At 42.8% G+C, this 17,266-nt stretch overlaps 1 protein-coding gene across 2 annotated transcripts in view; it reads left to right on the top strand.

The window, feature by feature from the left end:
* The first annotated feature begins 549 nt into the window (after positions 1-549).
* The window catches only part of B3GAT2 (beta-1,3-glucuronyltransferase 2), a 79,886-nt gene continuing 63,169 nt past the window's right edge, over positions 550-17,266 (top strand). For both annotated transcript variants that reach the window (XM_004605890.2, XM_055134712.1), the window contains exon 1: positions 550-1,141. In XM_004605890.2, coding sequence (XP_004605947.1) covers positions 554-1,141 — 588 coding nt within the window. In that variant the 5' untranslated portion in view covers positions 550-553. The remainder of the gene's footprint in view (positions 1,142-17,266) is intronic.

The following is a 17,266-nucleotide window of genomic DNA, read 5'->3' as shown; positions in this document are numbered from 1 at the left end:
GGAGCCGGGAGAGGGACCGAGAGGAGCGAGAGATCCGCGCGCCAGCGTCGGCGGCCGAGCGCGGACGGAGCTGGGGGGCACCACATCTCGGGCATCCGCTCCCGGTCCTCGCCACCCAGGCGGGGATGTGACGAAGCTCCCTGACTTGGCTCCCCCTGACCCTCGAAGGCGCCCCTCGAGCGCGCAGGGGCCCGCGGCGGGGGTGGTCCGCAGCGCCGCGGGACGGGAGCAGCGCCCATTCTTTGCAAAGGAGCGCGGTGGGAATCGCTGCTTGGCCGGCGCCCGGCACAACTCCGGGACCAGCCGCGCGCCACCAGACCAAGTCCGGCTTCCCGCCAGCTCGCCCGCCTGCACTCCGGGCAGCGCGATCTTTCTTGGCACCTGCGCGGAGCCCCTACCAAGCCCGGCCACCGCGGCGCCCGGATCCCCCATGGAGAGAGCGCCGGCCGCAGCTTCGTGAGTGCGGCCACCGTCGCCGACGTCCCAACTGCGCGCTGGGCTCCTCCGGATCTTCCCTCCTTGGGGCGGGGGAGAGGCCCCGGGAGAGCGCACCATGAAGTCCGTTCTGTTCAGCCGCTTCTTCATCCTCCTGCCCTGGATCCTAATCGTCATCATCATGCTCGACGTGGACACGCGCAGGCCCGCGCCCCCACTCACCCCGCGCCCCTACTTCTCGCCCTACGCCGCGGGCCGCGTGGGGACCCGCATCCCGCTGGGCAGGGTCGGCCCCGGGCGCGGCTCGGAGAAGCGCAACGAGTCGCGACCCCAGCCTCGGCGAGAGCAGCTGCCCACTATCTATGCCATCACGCCCACTTACAGCCGCCCGGTGCAGAAAGCCGAGCTCACCCGACTGGCCAACACGTTCCGCCAGGTGGCGCAGCTGCACTGGATCCTGGTTGAGGACGCGGTGGCGCGGAGCGAGCTGGTGAGCCGCTTCCTGGCGCGGGCCGGGCTGCCCAGCACGCACCTGCACGTGCCAACGCCGCGGCGCTACAAGCGGCCCGGGCTGCCGCGCGCCACCGAGCAGCGCAACGCCGGCCTGGCCTGGCTGCGCCAGCGGCACCAGCACCAGCACGCGCAGCCGGGCGTGCTCTTCTTCGCCGATGACGATAACACCTACAGCCTGGAGCTCTTTCAGGAGGTAGCGGCCGGCCCGCCCTAGCTGGGGAAGGGCAGCGGGGGCGGGGGAGAGGTCCAAAGCCAGGCTGGGAGTGGAGCATCCCCGGAGGCCAGCCGGGTTGCCGTGGCTCGCCCCCATCCGCACGCTGCACTTTTTTTGAGTTCTCACTTGTCCGCGCACCGATGAGGGACGCCAGGTGGATGGAGCGCGCGTCGCCGGCAGCCCACGGTCCCCGGCTGGCCACGGGAGTGGAGGGTGGGTGCGAGAACCATTGCGACTCCAGCTAGGATTCCTGGGACTTTGCAGCCCACCTGGCCCCGAGGAAAAAAACACGTGTGCGAGGTGCGGGAATGGTTTCCGGGAACAGAGCGCGCTAGGGGGCCGGTCTGAGAATAGGACCCAGGTGGGGAGGCGTTGTCCTTGCACCCCAAAGCAAAGAGGCAAGATCTGGGAGAGACGGTGCCCCGTGAGGGGCGGGCTGGGCGTCCCTCGGAGGCTTTTCAGCGCACAGGTGTGGTTCCGAATCCAGAACCAGGGAGAGAGGAAGGCGGAGACAGTTACAAAAGAGCAGCCCAAGACAAATGCCACTTTCTCCCAGTCGGCTGGTATGGAACTGCTTATTAGTTAAGGAAAAAAAAAAAAAACAACTTGAGTTCCACTGGGATCTTTTCTTGCTCTATCTTCTTGCGCCCCCCAAATTCCTATATTGACTGCAAATTGCCCTTTTTATTTTCTTTTGGTAAATACTGGCAAAAGAATTAAGACCGTTACGTCCCGCGGTGCCTTTTCGCAGCCCGAGTTGGGGTGGCGGCGGGGGGCGGGTGGGGAGGAGCTTAATGCCATTTCCAGGCCTGTCTAGCACCCAGATCCTTGACCCCGCCCTCGCTTGCTGTGGCCAGGACCCAGGACGGCCCCTGCTGCCTAGGGGGCGCTTCGCTCCTGGAAAGCCACAGGTCAACAATAGGTGCTATTTCTCAGACTGGTATTGCAGTCGCTGTGTGTGCTCCTGTTCTGCAAGTGACATGTCACGTGGTTTTGTCAGTTTTCTTGGCCACAAATGTAACTGCGGGGGCCGAGGGAGGGAAGAGTAATTGGTTTCTTTGTCATCCAGTGTGAGATTGTTAGATTATTACCTTCCTTCCCTCCCCCCAAATTCCTTGACATCCCCAACCCAAATAAACTGAACTTTTAATCCATTGACTTTTATCCTAATATTTCAGTTTGACTTTCATAACAAGACAAAGCCACCCTTCCTGCTTATGTGACTTTTCAAAATGCATGTCTTTTAAGAGCATTTGCCACCTTCATTTCTATTTATCCTCTGCTTCCTCTGAATGAAAGGATCAGTAACTGCTCTACATCTTATCTTTCCTTCTTTCTTTCTTTCATGAGGCAGCTCGCTCTTGTTCTCTTTCTTCAGAGAAGTAAACAAGCTTGGCATTGTATGGTTAGGTCTCTGTTCTCATCACATTTAGAGATATTGCCTGATGTTTAAAAGCTCTTGTTTTGATCCTGCTTACTTTTTCCTCAAAAAAAAAAAGACATTATTTTGGAATCTGAAGTAAAAACCTTTACATTTCAGTGCACCATAATTTAAAACCACTCTGTGTTTTTTTTTTCATCTCCTACAGCTTTGACGTTGTCTATTCTGTAGATGTGAGACAGAATAGACAATTCCTGTGTAGGAAAATAATGCGCATCATTACTAACCTTTCAGAAAGATGGGCTGTGAAGGAAAGTGACTTTCAGTTTATTCCCAGCTTCTAGCCTATTTGTGTGTTAGATGAGGAGATGAGTTGGTGCAGGCAGGCAGTGGAGTGATGCAGAACAGAGTCTTCCTTTGATACCTCCCAAACTGAAAGGAAGGTTTGTTGGTGGTGGCTGTGAAGCAGCAAGAGAAGAACACAGTCATTTTTTTCATTGTTGCATAGGAAAAGGCAGAGGAAAGATAAAAAAAGGAGCAAGCAAAAGAAAAACTGTGACACCTGTGAAAAAGAAACAAGAGGAAAAATAAGCAAAACGTTCAAGGTGTGAAAGTGTTTCACAGTTATGAAATAATAAAAAATAATCTTAAGAGCCTGTGCATAGATTTTTTGGTGGAATGGCACCAAGTCTACAAAGTACACAACAGAATTTATTATTTTTTTTGAAAAGCACAGTATACATAATATGCTGAAAATTTAAATTCTCTGGAGGTTATTCCCAGAGAGTGATTTTACAGCTTGTCCTTTTCTCTAGCACCACCTCTCCTTCCTTTACCCATCCCCCAGGCATAATGTTTGGGGCCAGAGTTGACAGCTATTCACCAGGCACCCATGTTGATATATTCCATTGACAAAGAGGTTGTTTCCTTACATGGCAAGGAATAGTGAACTTAAGAATTTGGATCAGTGGAATTTATGCCTTCTTAGTCTCCTGCATTAATTGGGTGGTTTACTCTGCACGGGTTATAGGATTAATGATTCCATGCGGACTACAGTCTAGACATTGCTATCTTGGAGAAGAGGCAGGACTAGGTAAAGCATCTAAACTGCAGCTCCTTAGGGGAGGAAAAGATGCCGATCTGGGGAGCTGCAGGGACAAGGCATATACCTCAGCCGTTTAGATTGTACACACACATACACACACAGGTTAGTTTGTAAGTAATTCACAGTACTTAAGGAAAGAATGTCCCAAGTCTGGCTTCATCTTTTATTCATAGTGCTTCTAATTTCCATGGTTGATGTTAACATAGATAAGATAAAAGAAGAAAAATGCACCAGGTACAAATTAGCTCCTAAGAATTGGCTGCCAATGAAGGAAGGTAAAAGATGAAAGGTCTCCAAATTAAATTAAAGGCGCAACAGGCAATCTGCGTTCAATTATTCCTCGCTGGTAACTGGAATGGTGCTTTCTTCTTCCGTGTAGCTAATTTTCATCCTTTTCTTTCAACACAGCTGTGCTAGAAGGAAAGAAATATTTTTGTTGAATTATCCTACATGAATAGCAAAATCTACTTGCATATGAAGTTCAGTGGGAGTTCCATAGCCCCAGAAACTGGCCTGTCCATCGGAGGTGGTTGGGGTTTTCAGATTTCCAATGTCTCAGTATTCCTTCCTTCCTCCGGTATGGATGGGATTTTGCACTGTGGTTTATAGGTAAGGCTGCCTGCTTGTGAACCCTATTGATTGAGTTCCTCAGAAAAGCTTATTTGCAAAAGGATTTAAACTGCTTTAATAAAATCCACAGCAACAGATAAATGTGACTCTCTGGTCATATTTTCAATAACACTATTGATCAGATTTCTGTTCTTTAGTAGAAACCTTCCAAGCTTTTCTGAGTTTCAAGCTGATGCTTTTTTAGTTGAAGTTGCAGCTACCTTTGGAAATCAATTGACTTGAAAGGTTAAAAATGGCTTTTTCTGAGTAAGAAAAAAAATATTCACTTAACTTTAAATTTAATGAGGTAAACCTGGAAAGACAGGCCAATTCTAAGATGCCGAAGGGACTCATGAAAGGACTCAGTTAAATGAGACTATCTTGGAGATGTTTCTGGCAAGCAGTGAGCCTGGGGACCCTTTGCTTCAGATTTTTTAAGTGAATGTTCTTTAGCTATTTGTGTAGTAGGTAAGTGGAGAAATCGAGGATTAATTCTGTCTTGCTCCTTTTCTGAAATGTTTATGCTCTTCCTAGACCCCTTTTCATGCAGAAATTTGGAGCCATAATCCAAAGGATATTTAAACTTACCGATTTGGTACTTTCCCCCTAAATAGTCAATTGTGTATGTTATTTTCTTAAAGTAGACCCAAGGCTTTACCTTTCTTTTACTTCTGATAGTTCTTACTATGAAAAGGAAATTGTCCTTTCAAAGTGAAGCAACATAAAAAATTCACTTAGGTGTAACATAAAGATTACTTTATATTGTATTTATACCCACCTGAAGGCATACTAGTAGTGATGTTATGGGTCTGATAAAAGGTGAGAATTTTGCAAATATTTGTATAAAAGTCCAACTGGTTTTCTTTGGCTGGATATTAAATTTGTACATATTCTTTACTTTCCCTGGTTGTACAGTTCTTGAGTTATGGCTCATTTTTGACAGCTTCTTTTGGAAACCAGCAGTTTTCATTTGGATTTTGATATTTTAATGGACCAGAAATAACAATTTCGATTTAAAAGACATTCTCCCTTCTGCCTCTTCCTACTGTTTTTTTTTTAAATCATTCTTTCTCCAACCTACTTTTCACTGATTATTTCTCATGAATAGACATGAAGATAAGTCTGGATTACTTACTCGCAATGAATGTATGTCTTTTAAATATTTAGGCTGTTGTCTGCTGCTTCTTGGAAACTATAGTGGGTAACTCCATTTTCTTTTGCCTACTCCACTTGCCTCTAAATTACAAGCTGGTAAATTTTCTCTTGTGTGAACAGTAATGGAATAGTAATTGCTTTAAGGCATGCGACAAAAGCAAAATAGGAGAACCAGAGTCAACGGTTATTTATTAACTATTCCAGGTGGCATTCATATAGTGCTTTAAAGGGGGAAAAATACAGAATTCAGTAACGTTCAGATAAGTCTGTTCAAATCTTTTGAAAACCTGATGGAGTATTTACTCAGTCTATACCAGTTAGGATAAACACATTGCTATTTGTTGAAGTATTATTAAAGCCTACAACTAAAATTTTGCCTGTTTCTCAAAGTCTATGACCCAAACACAAAAATTGTTATACCCGGCTATATATCTAAGTATTGGTAGGTAAGTAAGTAACTAGGTCTAGAATATAGTTCAGTTCACAGAACAAAATTCCTGAATTTTTGGATGTAATTTAAAATGTTATACTTCTTACCCTGATCATAGCAAAACAGAGCTGACAACTATTGAGCACTAAATAGGGTCCAGGAACTTGCCATGTGTGGGGGGGAGGGGTGTTCTTTTCCTTCTGGGGGAAGAAAGCAGGGGCAAGGGGAGTTGGGTCACATCCATTGATGCTCACGGGCTACTCCTCTCTCTGTATTCTGGGATTTTTCTGTGTGCTGCTTGGTGAGCCGCATGCAAGGTGAGCATCTTAGCCCCTGTACCATCTCTGCAGTCCACTCCCTGTAAGTTTCACCTGTGTTATCATATGTGATGCCCTACACAACCCAGAGAAATATAGTCTTATTCTCCCTATTTTCCTCTATCTTGATGCTGCTCTTGAAGCCAAAACGATGCTCTTTGCTGACTAGAGGGATTTTTTTTAATGAGGCCTGAATCTAATACAAATGTTTACAGAGATTGGTATGATCAGACTCTTTTTCTTCCTTTGTAGTTGAGCACAAGTACCAGGATATCATTTCGGGGGCGGGGGGGGGGAATTCTCTGCAGCTGTTCAGAGATTGGAGTTTGAATCTAAGTGCTTGGTTCTAGCACCTCCCCTCTTGATTTTCTTGAGTCTCCTTTAACCTTTGCCATCAGATGGAAACATTCCACTGTGATAAGCAAGAGATGCCCCTTCAGAAGGAGTCTCTGAAATTGCTGACTTCCGTCATCTTTGAAGTCACTTCTTCCATCTTGGTTAGATCAACTTCTCACCTTCTGTTTTGGCTCCTTTTATTTCCTGATGCCATTTGGTTTTTATCAAAGTTTATCTTTTCCTCACTAGACCATTTCATGTCTTTGTTTTTCCAAGTTGAAATTTGTCATATTTTCATGTGTCAAATTTATCTTTTCTATTTGAACTGTTGTTGTGGACAAGTAAGAGTTGATTGTTTCTGAAAGAAAATCACTGTATCACTGTCATCCTGTTGCTCATCAATTTGCTCGAGCGGGCACCAGTAACATCTCCATTGTGAGGCTTGTTGTTACTGTTTTTGGCATACTGAATATGCCATGGGTAGCTTGCCAGGCTCTGCCGTGCGGGCAAGATAGTCTCGGTAGCCTGCCGGGCTCTCTGAGAGGGGCAGAGGAATCGAAACCCTGGTCAGCCGCATGAAAGGCAGAACACCCTACCCACTGGCTATCGCTCCATCCCCTGAAAGAAAATAGAACCTTAAAATTAGTTTTTTTCTTTTGCTGATAGGTGGATATCATCAACTATCTGCTGGGTTTTTAGGACAGACAGAATTAAATGATAGAATAATTTTGAAGGTGGATTGCAAGTGTTGGGTGGGGGGGGGCCAATACTGAGTTTTTCTACTGGAGTCAGCTGAGACAGAAGAGGAGCTAAGAACCTGAGCAATCTCAGCTGCAGCTAATGGCAACCCCCTCACAGGGTGATATTCCTGATAATTGTCTGAGGTAGTTGCTATAACTCGCTGAGCCCAGGATGGCTTTGCTGTCTGCTGCTGAGATGCCTTGCAGTACCAGGTTCACCCAACTGCTCTCTTGTTTGTAGGGGTTTGTTAATAGTCCTGTCCAATTTTTTCTGGGATTTGGAATTTCTCTGGATTGAAAACAGAATGGGAGATCATTGGCTGAGTCTTGGTGCATAATGCTGGGGAAAGCTAGGCTGAGGGTGATGATATTTTCGAATATAAATTATATTATTTTGTCTTCTCCAGACTGTCAATTCATCAGCTTTCTCATAACCTTAAGTTGTATGTATGTTATGTGCATAAGTCTCTTTCTGCAACCTGAAAGATGGGGATTTATAAATTGCATCTTTAACTCTGGTGAAAGAAAAGTGTGCTTGAGGCTGAGCATTCTCCATTAATTGGACGTCAGGTGTCTTAGAGAACGCAACCTCAGTTGTAATCATGTATTACTCTGCAAGTTTCATGCTATGTACATGAGCTAGAACATTAGTACATTGAGGAAATCCTTAAATATAACTAATCAATATGCCGTCTCCATCATTCCCAAATATTAACTGCACACCTGCTTGTCAGTTGGTGTGCTTGATCTCATCAGGGTATACAGCTGTAAACACAGAGCATCCAGCCCTCACAGACTGATCTTATAGAACATGCTCATTTGGAATACACAGGCTGAGGTCAGTATATGTTGAAAGAAATGCAGGTACCCCAGAATATAAAAGAAAGGCACCTCCTAGGGTCAAAGGTTCTAGACATAGTTATTGAGAAAATGACCTTGGAACTGAGACCTAAAAGGAGGCGATAAGGCAGGGAGGAAAGAATTCTCCAGATACTGAGAAGCATATTTGTGAACCTGAAGAAAGTTGACGTGTAAGAATTTAGAGAATTGAACAATGAAATGGGAGCCGCTTCTCAATCTCCTGCAAATCAGAGTAAGATATTCCAGTCTCAAAGAAGAGTTAGGTTCTTTCTTCAAACCTGCCCTCAAAAGAAAGGAAGTCTCTGATCACTTTATATTTGGAAGTGGTATTTAAATCTTGCTCATTAGACTCTTCTTCCTGGATGCTGCTGCCTTTCCTCTACAAAAATCTGTGAATTTAAAAAGTCCACATGCAGTACATGGGGGACATGCTTTCCATCTGATTTTCAGATCACTATAAAGCAATTATTAACATTCAATGTTTTTAGTACAACGTGGATAAGGTGAGTGACAAATTAATAGAAAAATTGATAAATTTGTGAACATACATGTACACCAGACTGTATTAAATGAGTGGTAATATAGACAGTCGTGGACTCTCTGTACAATTCACATCGCAATTTATAGCACAATGTATGAATTTCAGCTCACTTTCTTCCATTAGAATGTAAACTCCATCAGGGGCAGAATTTTATCGGGTTCAACTCCTGTATTTCTCATTTCCAGAGCGTTGCCTAGATTATTGTGAATTCATATTAAATGTTTGTTGACTGAATCCATTATCAAGTGTTTGGAAACTGAGGGGCGTCATTACAGAAGGCAACAGCTCCCAGCAGAGTTCTGAACAGAGATTAGTGGTCAAATAAAAGTTTCCAGTCTGTTTTATGTATCCAGGATTCTATTGAGCCTTTTAAATAGTAAGTTAAGATAAACATGACTTCTACTCCGACTTTCACATCTACCAGAGACAGAAAGTCCATGCATAGTGTGTATTTGTGGTAGAGGCCCCTTAGCGCTGTCCCCTAAGGAGACCGTGAGCTATGTAAAGGGATTTTGAATCAGTTGAGTCTTAGTCCTCTTCCCATGTGAAGGACTTCGGCTAGCTCATGGTAGGAGCATGGGCCATAAACAATCCACGCTCAAATCCAGCTTTCTCACTTGACATTAGCAAGACTTGCCCATTTCCCCTGATGACTGAAATTTCTAACTATTGTAAGTTTTACATATTTGTTCTTTTACCCTTGTTCTCTCCTTTGTGAGTGACTATCCGGTAGAGGCATATGCCACACAGCTGCTCTTTATCAGTTGGTTAGGTGCTGCAAAGGACTCCACTGCTGAAATCTGGACTGTTTCCAGAGACCTGGATGAGGAGAGGTAGAACAAGTTTGACTGTTCAAATTAGTCTGTCCCCAAATGTGATTGGAGGGACTAGAGTTCAATTGAGCTTGTCTACAAAGAGTCCTGGGAGGAAGTGAGATGTGAGACTGAAAAACATCTAAGAGACATTGTAAGTTGAAAGGAGGTATCAGGGCGTTCTCCTGTGGGTTGAGAGGTCTGAGGCTGATTAATGAGTGTGTAAAGGTTTGGAATTTAACTTGCTCAGAGCAAGGTACTAAACCTTCTGCAGGTTCTGGGTTTGATTTTAGTTACTATTGTAGTGCCAGCCTTAGTTTGGGCTATTTCTGGTGTAAATGAAATCAGAGAGAGAGAGAGTATGTTACAAAGGAAAGGGCAACTTAATAGGGAGGAGTGAAACGAATCCATTTTTAAAGCACATGATTTAGAGCAATCGTTTGATTTTTAAGGTAATTTATGAGGGATGGGGAGGTTAGGAGTATTTCTCTTTCCAGTACCTACTGAAGGAGGCAGCATAGATCCAATTCCATACCAAGCATCCTCCAGCCTTTTCTAGGTTTGTCTGGCATTTATTGGAAGTCTTTTCTGAGTTTTGTTTCTCTTTTTTTCTAAGTATTGCTTCCATTTTCATAAAAAAAATAGCTTATTTCCTCCCAGAATTTATAGTAGCCCTTGTAGTGGGTTGGGCGTGTTCATCTCTCTGTGTCTGTCTGTAATTGCCCACAGGGTCCACTGGCTGATTTCTTACCTTTGAATAATGCAATGGGAATTCTTGTGTTTCCTTCACAGACCCCACATTCTCCAAGACATCCTGGCAGGATTTCCTGTCCTATCCTAGGGGCTGGTGCAGTGATCTTCGATATTATTTGATCACATGTTACATAAAAGAATTTATTAAACTTAACTTTTTGGATATTTTCAAATTGATACCACCATTTTTCAAAGTTAAAAATAACTGCATAGTTACTGTGTTTCCTTTTTGGTTTTGCGGTCTCACCTGGTGGTACTCGGGGTTTACTTTTGGCTCTGTGCTCAGGGATCACTCCTTGTGGTGCTCAGGAGAACATAGAGGATGCCAAGGATCAAACCTTGTGCAGGCACATGCAAGACAAAGGTCCTAATAGATAGATACCTCTACTATCTCCACAGCCCATACAGTGTTTAAGATAATTGATGTACAAAGTTACTGCACCTCACCACCACTGAAATATCCAACATTCTGCACTGCTCTCCTTGTGTTACTCGTATGAAGAAAACCATATTATTCACCTCCACCATTTCCCCACCAACTGGTAATCTGACTTTTGTTGTCAAAATCAAGGATTTTTCATTGTTCAGTGCTTTCAATTCCTTTGTGTTGCCTCTATTCGACCAGTGAGTGTATCATGCCAGTATTTGTTTTTTCCCTGACTTATTTCTCTTAACATGATACTACCCAGTTCTGTCCAAGTTGCAGCAAACATCAAGATTTTACCTCTTTTTTGCAGCTTCCTAGTATTCAATTATATATGAAGTAATGGTGTGTGTGTGTGTGTATATATATATATATGTATATACTACAACATTTTTTATTCATTTATCTGCTGTTGGACACTGGGTTGTTTCCATATCATGGCTATTGTTCTCAGCACTTCACTGAACATAAGTGAATATATTTTTGCAGATGAATTTTGTGTGTTGGTGGGAGTGAGGAGAATATGCCAGAAAGTGAAATTACTGGGTCATATGGAAGCTCTATTCCTATATTTTTTGAGAAATATCCATTCAGCTTTCCATAGAGACTAAAGTTACAACATCCCACCAACAATGAACAAAGGTCCCTTTTTCACCACATCCCCACCAGCACTGGTCGTTTCTAGTCTTTTTGATATATGCCATTATCAGTTGTTTGAGATTGTATCTAATATAATGAGGTTATCATTTTGATTTGCATTTTTCTGATAAGTGATGATGAACACTTTTTCATATGCCTGTGGCTATTGTATGTCTTCTTCAGGGAAGTATATGTTCATCTTCTTTCCCCATTTTTTTGGTGTGGTAAATTGTTTTGTTATTGAGCTTTGTGAGTGCTTTACATATCTTGGATATTAGGCCTTTATTTGTTGTGTGGTGTGCAAACTTCTCCCATTTGGTAGGGATCTTTTTATTTTAGCCCAATTTTCTTCTGCCATGCTAAACCCTTTTAATTTGATGTAGTCCCATTTGTTGATACTGTTTTGTTAACCAGTGAAGTCAAGTTATCAAAGAAACTTTGAGGTCCATATCCTGAAGATTTCTACCTATGTTCTGCTCTGTGTATGGAACGCCATCTGATCTTAGTGCACTTAATCTAGTTTGAAATAGCTTTGTGAATAATGTGATATACAGATTTAGTTTCTTTCCTAAATTCCTTTTTCTTTTTTCAAGGGGTTATCTATTTTTCTTACTACTGCTTATTGAAGTGATTTTCTGTCTCTACTTCATGTACCTAGCTTCTTTGTGATAGATTAACTGACCATGAACCTGATGGTTTACCAATTCTATTGCATTGCTTTGAGAGTTTAGCTTTAGTCCACAGTTTTGATTACTGTAGTTTTGTAGGATAAATTAAAGTCAGTACTTACAACCTCCCACCTTAATATTTCTCATAATTGATTTTTAGTTATTTAACTATATCAGGGAGTTTTAAAATTCCATACAACTTTTAGTTGCATTTGTCCTTGAGAATATCATAAAAAGTTTGATGGAGATTGCATTGAATACTTTGGGTAGGATGATCATTTTGACAAAGTTAATTCTTGATCCATGAATCAAAAACATAAACATTATTATAACCATCTTATGTAGCCTATAAAAAATGAAAATCTTTCAGTCTAAGGAAAATAATTGAATCTTCTCACTGTATCATGGATCAACATGTGTACATAAATATATATGCATACGTTATTATAATGTACATTCATATATATAATTTGCTTCATTGAAAAATACAGTCAAGTTGAGATTTCAGAAAATAATATTCTCTTTTTAAAATAATGTATTTGATACCACCAACTATAGTACATGCATGTTGTCCACATTTGATTATTTACTTTTTAAATTTTAGGGTTCTACAGTATGTTAGCATAATTTTGGTTAAAAATTATCAGAGTAGGGCCAGAGAAATACTACAGTATCTTGTTGCCTGCAAGGGAGAGAGCTTGCCTTGCAGGCAGCCAACCGGAGTTCAGTCCCTGGCACCATCTGTGGTCCCCTGAGCCTCGCCAGCAGTGATCCTTGAACAGAAGAGCCAGAAGTCATCCCTGGGCATTGTAATGGGTTTGAGCCAAAAACAAACATAAATTAGCATAATAAATAATTTTTAATTAAAAAACTGAAACATTTATGATTGACATTGTATTATGAATATGACCTTTTAAAATCTACCGAGTAAAAGAGAAAAAAATGTTTTATAAAAAAGTGCTGGGGAGATAGTACAGCAAGTCAAGTTTTTGCCTTGCACCTGTCAAACCTGGGTTTTTTCCCTGGCAGACATATGGTCCCCTGAGCACAGCCAGGATTAATCCCTGAACATGAAGAGAGGCCCAAAAAACAAACAAACAAGTTTTTATTTTATTTTATTTTTGTATTGAATCACCTTGAGTTACACAGTTACAAAGCTGTTCATGATTGGGTTTCAGTCATACAGTGTTCTAACACTCATTCCTCCACCAATGTATGTTTCCCAGCACCAGTGGCCCCAGTTTCCCGCCCATCACTCCCATCCCCAGCCTACATCTATGGCAATCTCTTCTCTCTCAACCCTCTCTCCTCTCTCCCTCTCTCTCTCTGTCTCCCTCTCTCCCACTTCCCTCTCCCCCCCCTTACTTTTGGGCATTATGATTTGCAATAAAGATACTGAAAGGTTATCACAAATATCTCTTTACTAACCTTCAGCATTCAGTTCTTATTCAGAGTGATTATTTCCAGCCATTATTGTCATAGTGTTCCCTTTTCTGTACTAAGTGCCCTCGGCCTCACACACTCGTTTCAAGCTGTCAACTGCGGATCAGTCCTCTTAGCCCTCACTTCTACTGTCCCGGGGTAATAGTTTCATACTGTACTTTTAAATCCTACAATTGAGTGCAGTCATTCTATTGACTCATTTCATTGATACACTCCATGTTCATTCATAAGCCAATTTCATGACTTCATTTTTCCTGGTGGCTGCATAGTATTCCACTGGGTAGATGTACCATAGTTTCTTTATCCAGTCATCTGTTTTCAGGTACTTGGATTGTCTCCAGATTCTGGCTATTGTAAATAGTGCTGCTATGAACATACAAGTGCTGGTGGTTTTACTGCTGTGTGTTTTGGACTCTTGTGCTATATTCCAAGAAGTGGTAAATCTGGCTTATATGGAAGCTCAATTTCTAGTTTTTTGAGAAATGTCCATATTATTTTCCAAAAGGGCTGAACCACTTGGTATTCCTACCAACAATGAATGAGAATCCCTTTTTACCTGCATCCACACCTGCACTGGTTGTTCTGTTCTTTTTTGATGAACATCATGCCAGTCTCTGTGGCATGAGATGATATATCATTATTGTTTTGATTTGCATTTCCCTGATAATTAATTGTAGGATAACATTGAGTTTGTCCTTTCAGCCTTGCCACAGGGAACTTAGTTTACTTTAAAGAAAATCCTTTCTGTATGGACACATTAAGACAGTTAATATTATGCTTTGTAACTTGGGAGCTGATTGACTCCAATAATATTTACTCCTGGGCATCTGCTTTCTCAACTCAGTTGCCCTTAGTTCCTAGCACCCGAAAATCAGGGTCCTGATGAAGGACGGAATGGACCCAGGGCAAGCTGTGAGCTACCGTGGCATCAAAATGGGCCAGGTCAAAGTGCCACAATACTCAACTATAAGTTGAGAGCGTGGTCATAGACAAGTGCTGTCATGATCCAAAAGTAACAATGAGACTAGGACCCTGCTGGGGTTAGGAAGACTAACCTGGCCTGAGGACTGTGGTCTGAAATATATAGTGAATGTTCTCAGGAAGAACCAAACTTTAAGTCTGGTATATCTCTTACTGTGCTCATACAGAATTACATTGCTAGAAATAGTAGAAATAGTAGAAGTAGATACACTGTAACTGTTTAAGTGGATTACTAGCTGAGGAAAGAAGAAAACAACACACCCTGGATGGGATCCTGCCCTTAAGTGGATCTTTTAGTAATCTGGAGTAATCTCCTTAGATGAGATTTTGTTAATCTCCTGGAGGAGTGGTCTTACCCCTCTTTGTTGATTTGTTAATGTTCAACCCACCTTTGTGTCACCACCCTATGTTATTGCTATATAAACTAAGACTGTAATAGAAGTGGGGGAGAAGACACAGAAGCAGAGCACAAAGCAAAAGAGAACCAGGGAGTCATTGGAACCAGAAGCGGCGGGGGGGGGGGGGGAGAGAAAGAGAGAGAGAGAGAGAGAGAGAGAGAAATGAGCACAAAGTGAGTCAGAAGTAAGAATCAGAGTCAGAAGTGAGAGCGAGAAGGGCTCCAAGAGAGAAGCAGAAGGGCTCTGGAGAGAGAGATCAGAAGAAGAGAGATCGGAAGAGACCAGAGGAGAGACTACAGAGACAGTCAGAGATAGAGAGACAGACAGAAGAGAGCACAGCGGCATACACAGAAGCAGAACACAAGAACACAAGGAGGAGCCATCCCGATCCAGTCCATACACAGCAGCTCGAGAGCACCAAACTCAGGCGGTGTTTTTTTCTGTTGTCATTGTTTTTATTGAATCACAGTGAGATACACAGTTTACACAGTTACAAAGCTGTTCATGATTGGGTTTCAGTCATATAATGTTCCAAAACCCATCTCTTCACCAGTGCTAAGTAGCACTTGAGAGCCCCCTGCTCTGCATTGTATTTATTTCATCATTTAATGTACTTTACTACAGTATTTTGAAATTTTATATAATTCCATTATAAATTTTTTATTATCCCTCAGAATCTTACCTGAGGACAACATTTTGAGCTTCAAGGTCTTATTTTGACCTTCCTATCATGCATATTCACAGTAACAAAAAAACTCACTCACTGTCATCCTATTGCTCATCAATTTGCTTGAGCGGGCACCAGTAACGTCTCATTGTGAGCTTTATTGTTACTGTTTTTTGGCATATCGAATACACCACGGGTACCTTACCAGGCTCTGCCATGCGGGCAGGATACTCTCAGTAGCTTGCCGGGCTCTTAGAGAGGGGCGGAGGAATCGAACACGGGTCAGCTGCGTTAAAGGCAAACGCCTTACCACTGTGCTATCACTCCAGCCCACAAATATATATATGTATATATATGTATATATATACATATAATGGAATTTATATTTTTCAAAAATTCCTGACTGTTAGCTTCTTTTTTAAAAATTCATTAAGGGCTGGAGCAATAGCACAGTGGGTAGGGCATTTGCCTTGCATGTGGCCGACCCAGGTTCGATTCCCAGCATCCCATATGGTCCTCTGAGCACCGCCAGGGGTAATTCCTGAGTGCAGAGATAGGAATAACCCCTGTGCATAGCCGGGTGTGACCCAAAAAGCAAAAAATAATAATAAAAAAATAAAAATTCTTTAAGATTGAATTACAATAGTATTGTAAATATGTGTATAAGACAATAGAAATGTCATGAAGTTTAATATTAACTACAAAGGATAAAAGCTACACATATTAGCAATTGATTTATTAGTGACATGGGTGGAGAAATTTGTTATTAAATACTCTTTTCATTGGTGAATGCTTAGAGGAGATAGGATTTAGCATAAAATATGTTTCCAATACGTCAACCTTGTTTACAGGGGGAAAAAAAAAGAAGGCTTTATTTAGAGTGGTGGTCTAAAAATTCTTGCTCACCAAAAATCTTACGATACTCTCCCAGTAAAAAGTATTTTAATGATACTCCTGATGACATTAGGTCTCCTTCAATTTTGTTGAAGGCAAATAATTAGAAACTTCTTGTCTTCCAAGAGCATTTATTACCTATTCGTTAGAGATATTAGCTTTCTTAACAAAGACAGCAGTGTCTCTAATTACCTCTGTTCGGTGCCCTCGTGGTTTGACCGCAGTGAGGTTGTCCACTCACTGATCAGAGATGAGCTCCCCTTCTGAGAGGCGGGAGAAAGGGATCTGTGAGAGGGGGGTAGGGAAGGCAGCAGGCCACATTCAGGAAAGCCTCTGCAGGATTGCTGAGATCCTGACACTGCATTCCTGTAAAGCTGTCTGCACTCACTTATTCCCTGGAGCATCTCTGTGTACATGGAGGACCGAGTGCTCTTGGTCTGAAAACTGCAGCTTTGGTACAAAAGTCATTACCACTGGAACTGGAAAATGTTGGTTCCAGGCTTCACTGAGCCCAAAATCTTACCCCTCACAACCTTGGGAATGTCTGTGAGCTAGACCCCACCCTAGGCATTCCAAATGTGTGCTCCTCTCTTTGATTTTATGTTGGAGATGGGCATTGGTCTCCCAATCAGTGCTCAGCAGCCCCAAAAGCAATTCTTAGCCCGCTGGCCTTGGGGTGGGGGTGGGGGGAGGCTGGTGGTGCAGGTGCCCAGGGACACAGTGCTGTAGGTGCCCTGTCCTGCCAGGACATGCGGGCAAATAGTGCTGAATACACTCAGGGGATCCTGTGATACTCTGGACTGTCTCTCAGCCCCTGCTTTTTAATTTCCACGAGGTCTCTGAAATGGGAACTACATGTCTGTTTTACATATGAGAAAAGGGGCTGTGACATTTGGCTCCCTCCCAGGGCCCAAATACAAATGGGAACCTTAAGTGGAGTGATTTCCATG

This window comes from Sorex araneus, chromosome 4 (genome assembly GCF_027595985.1).
Source record: "Sorex araneus isolate mSorAra2 chromosome 4, mSorAra2.pri, whole genome shotgun sequence".
Lineage (NCBI taxonomy): Eukaryota > Metazoa > Chordata > Mammalia > Eulipotyphla > Soricidae > Sorex > Sorex araneus.
The sequence above is the reverse complement of the archived record's forward strand: the minus strand, read 5'-3'. Positions and strand labels throughout refer to the sequence as shown.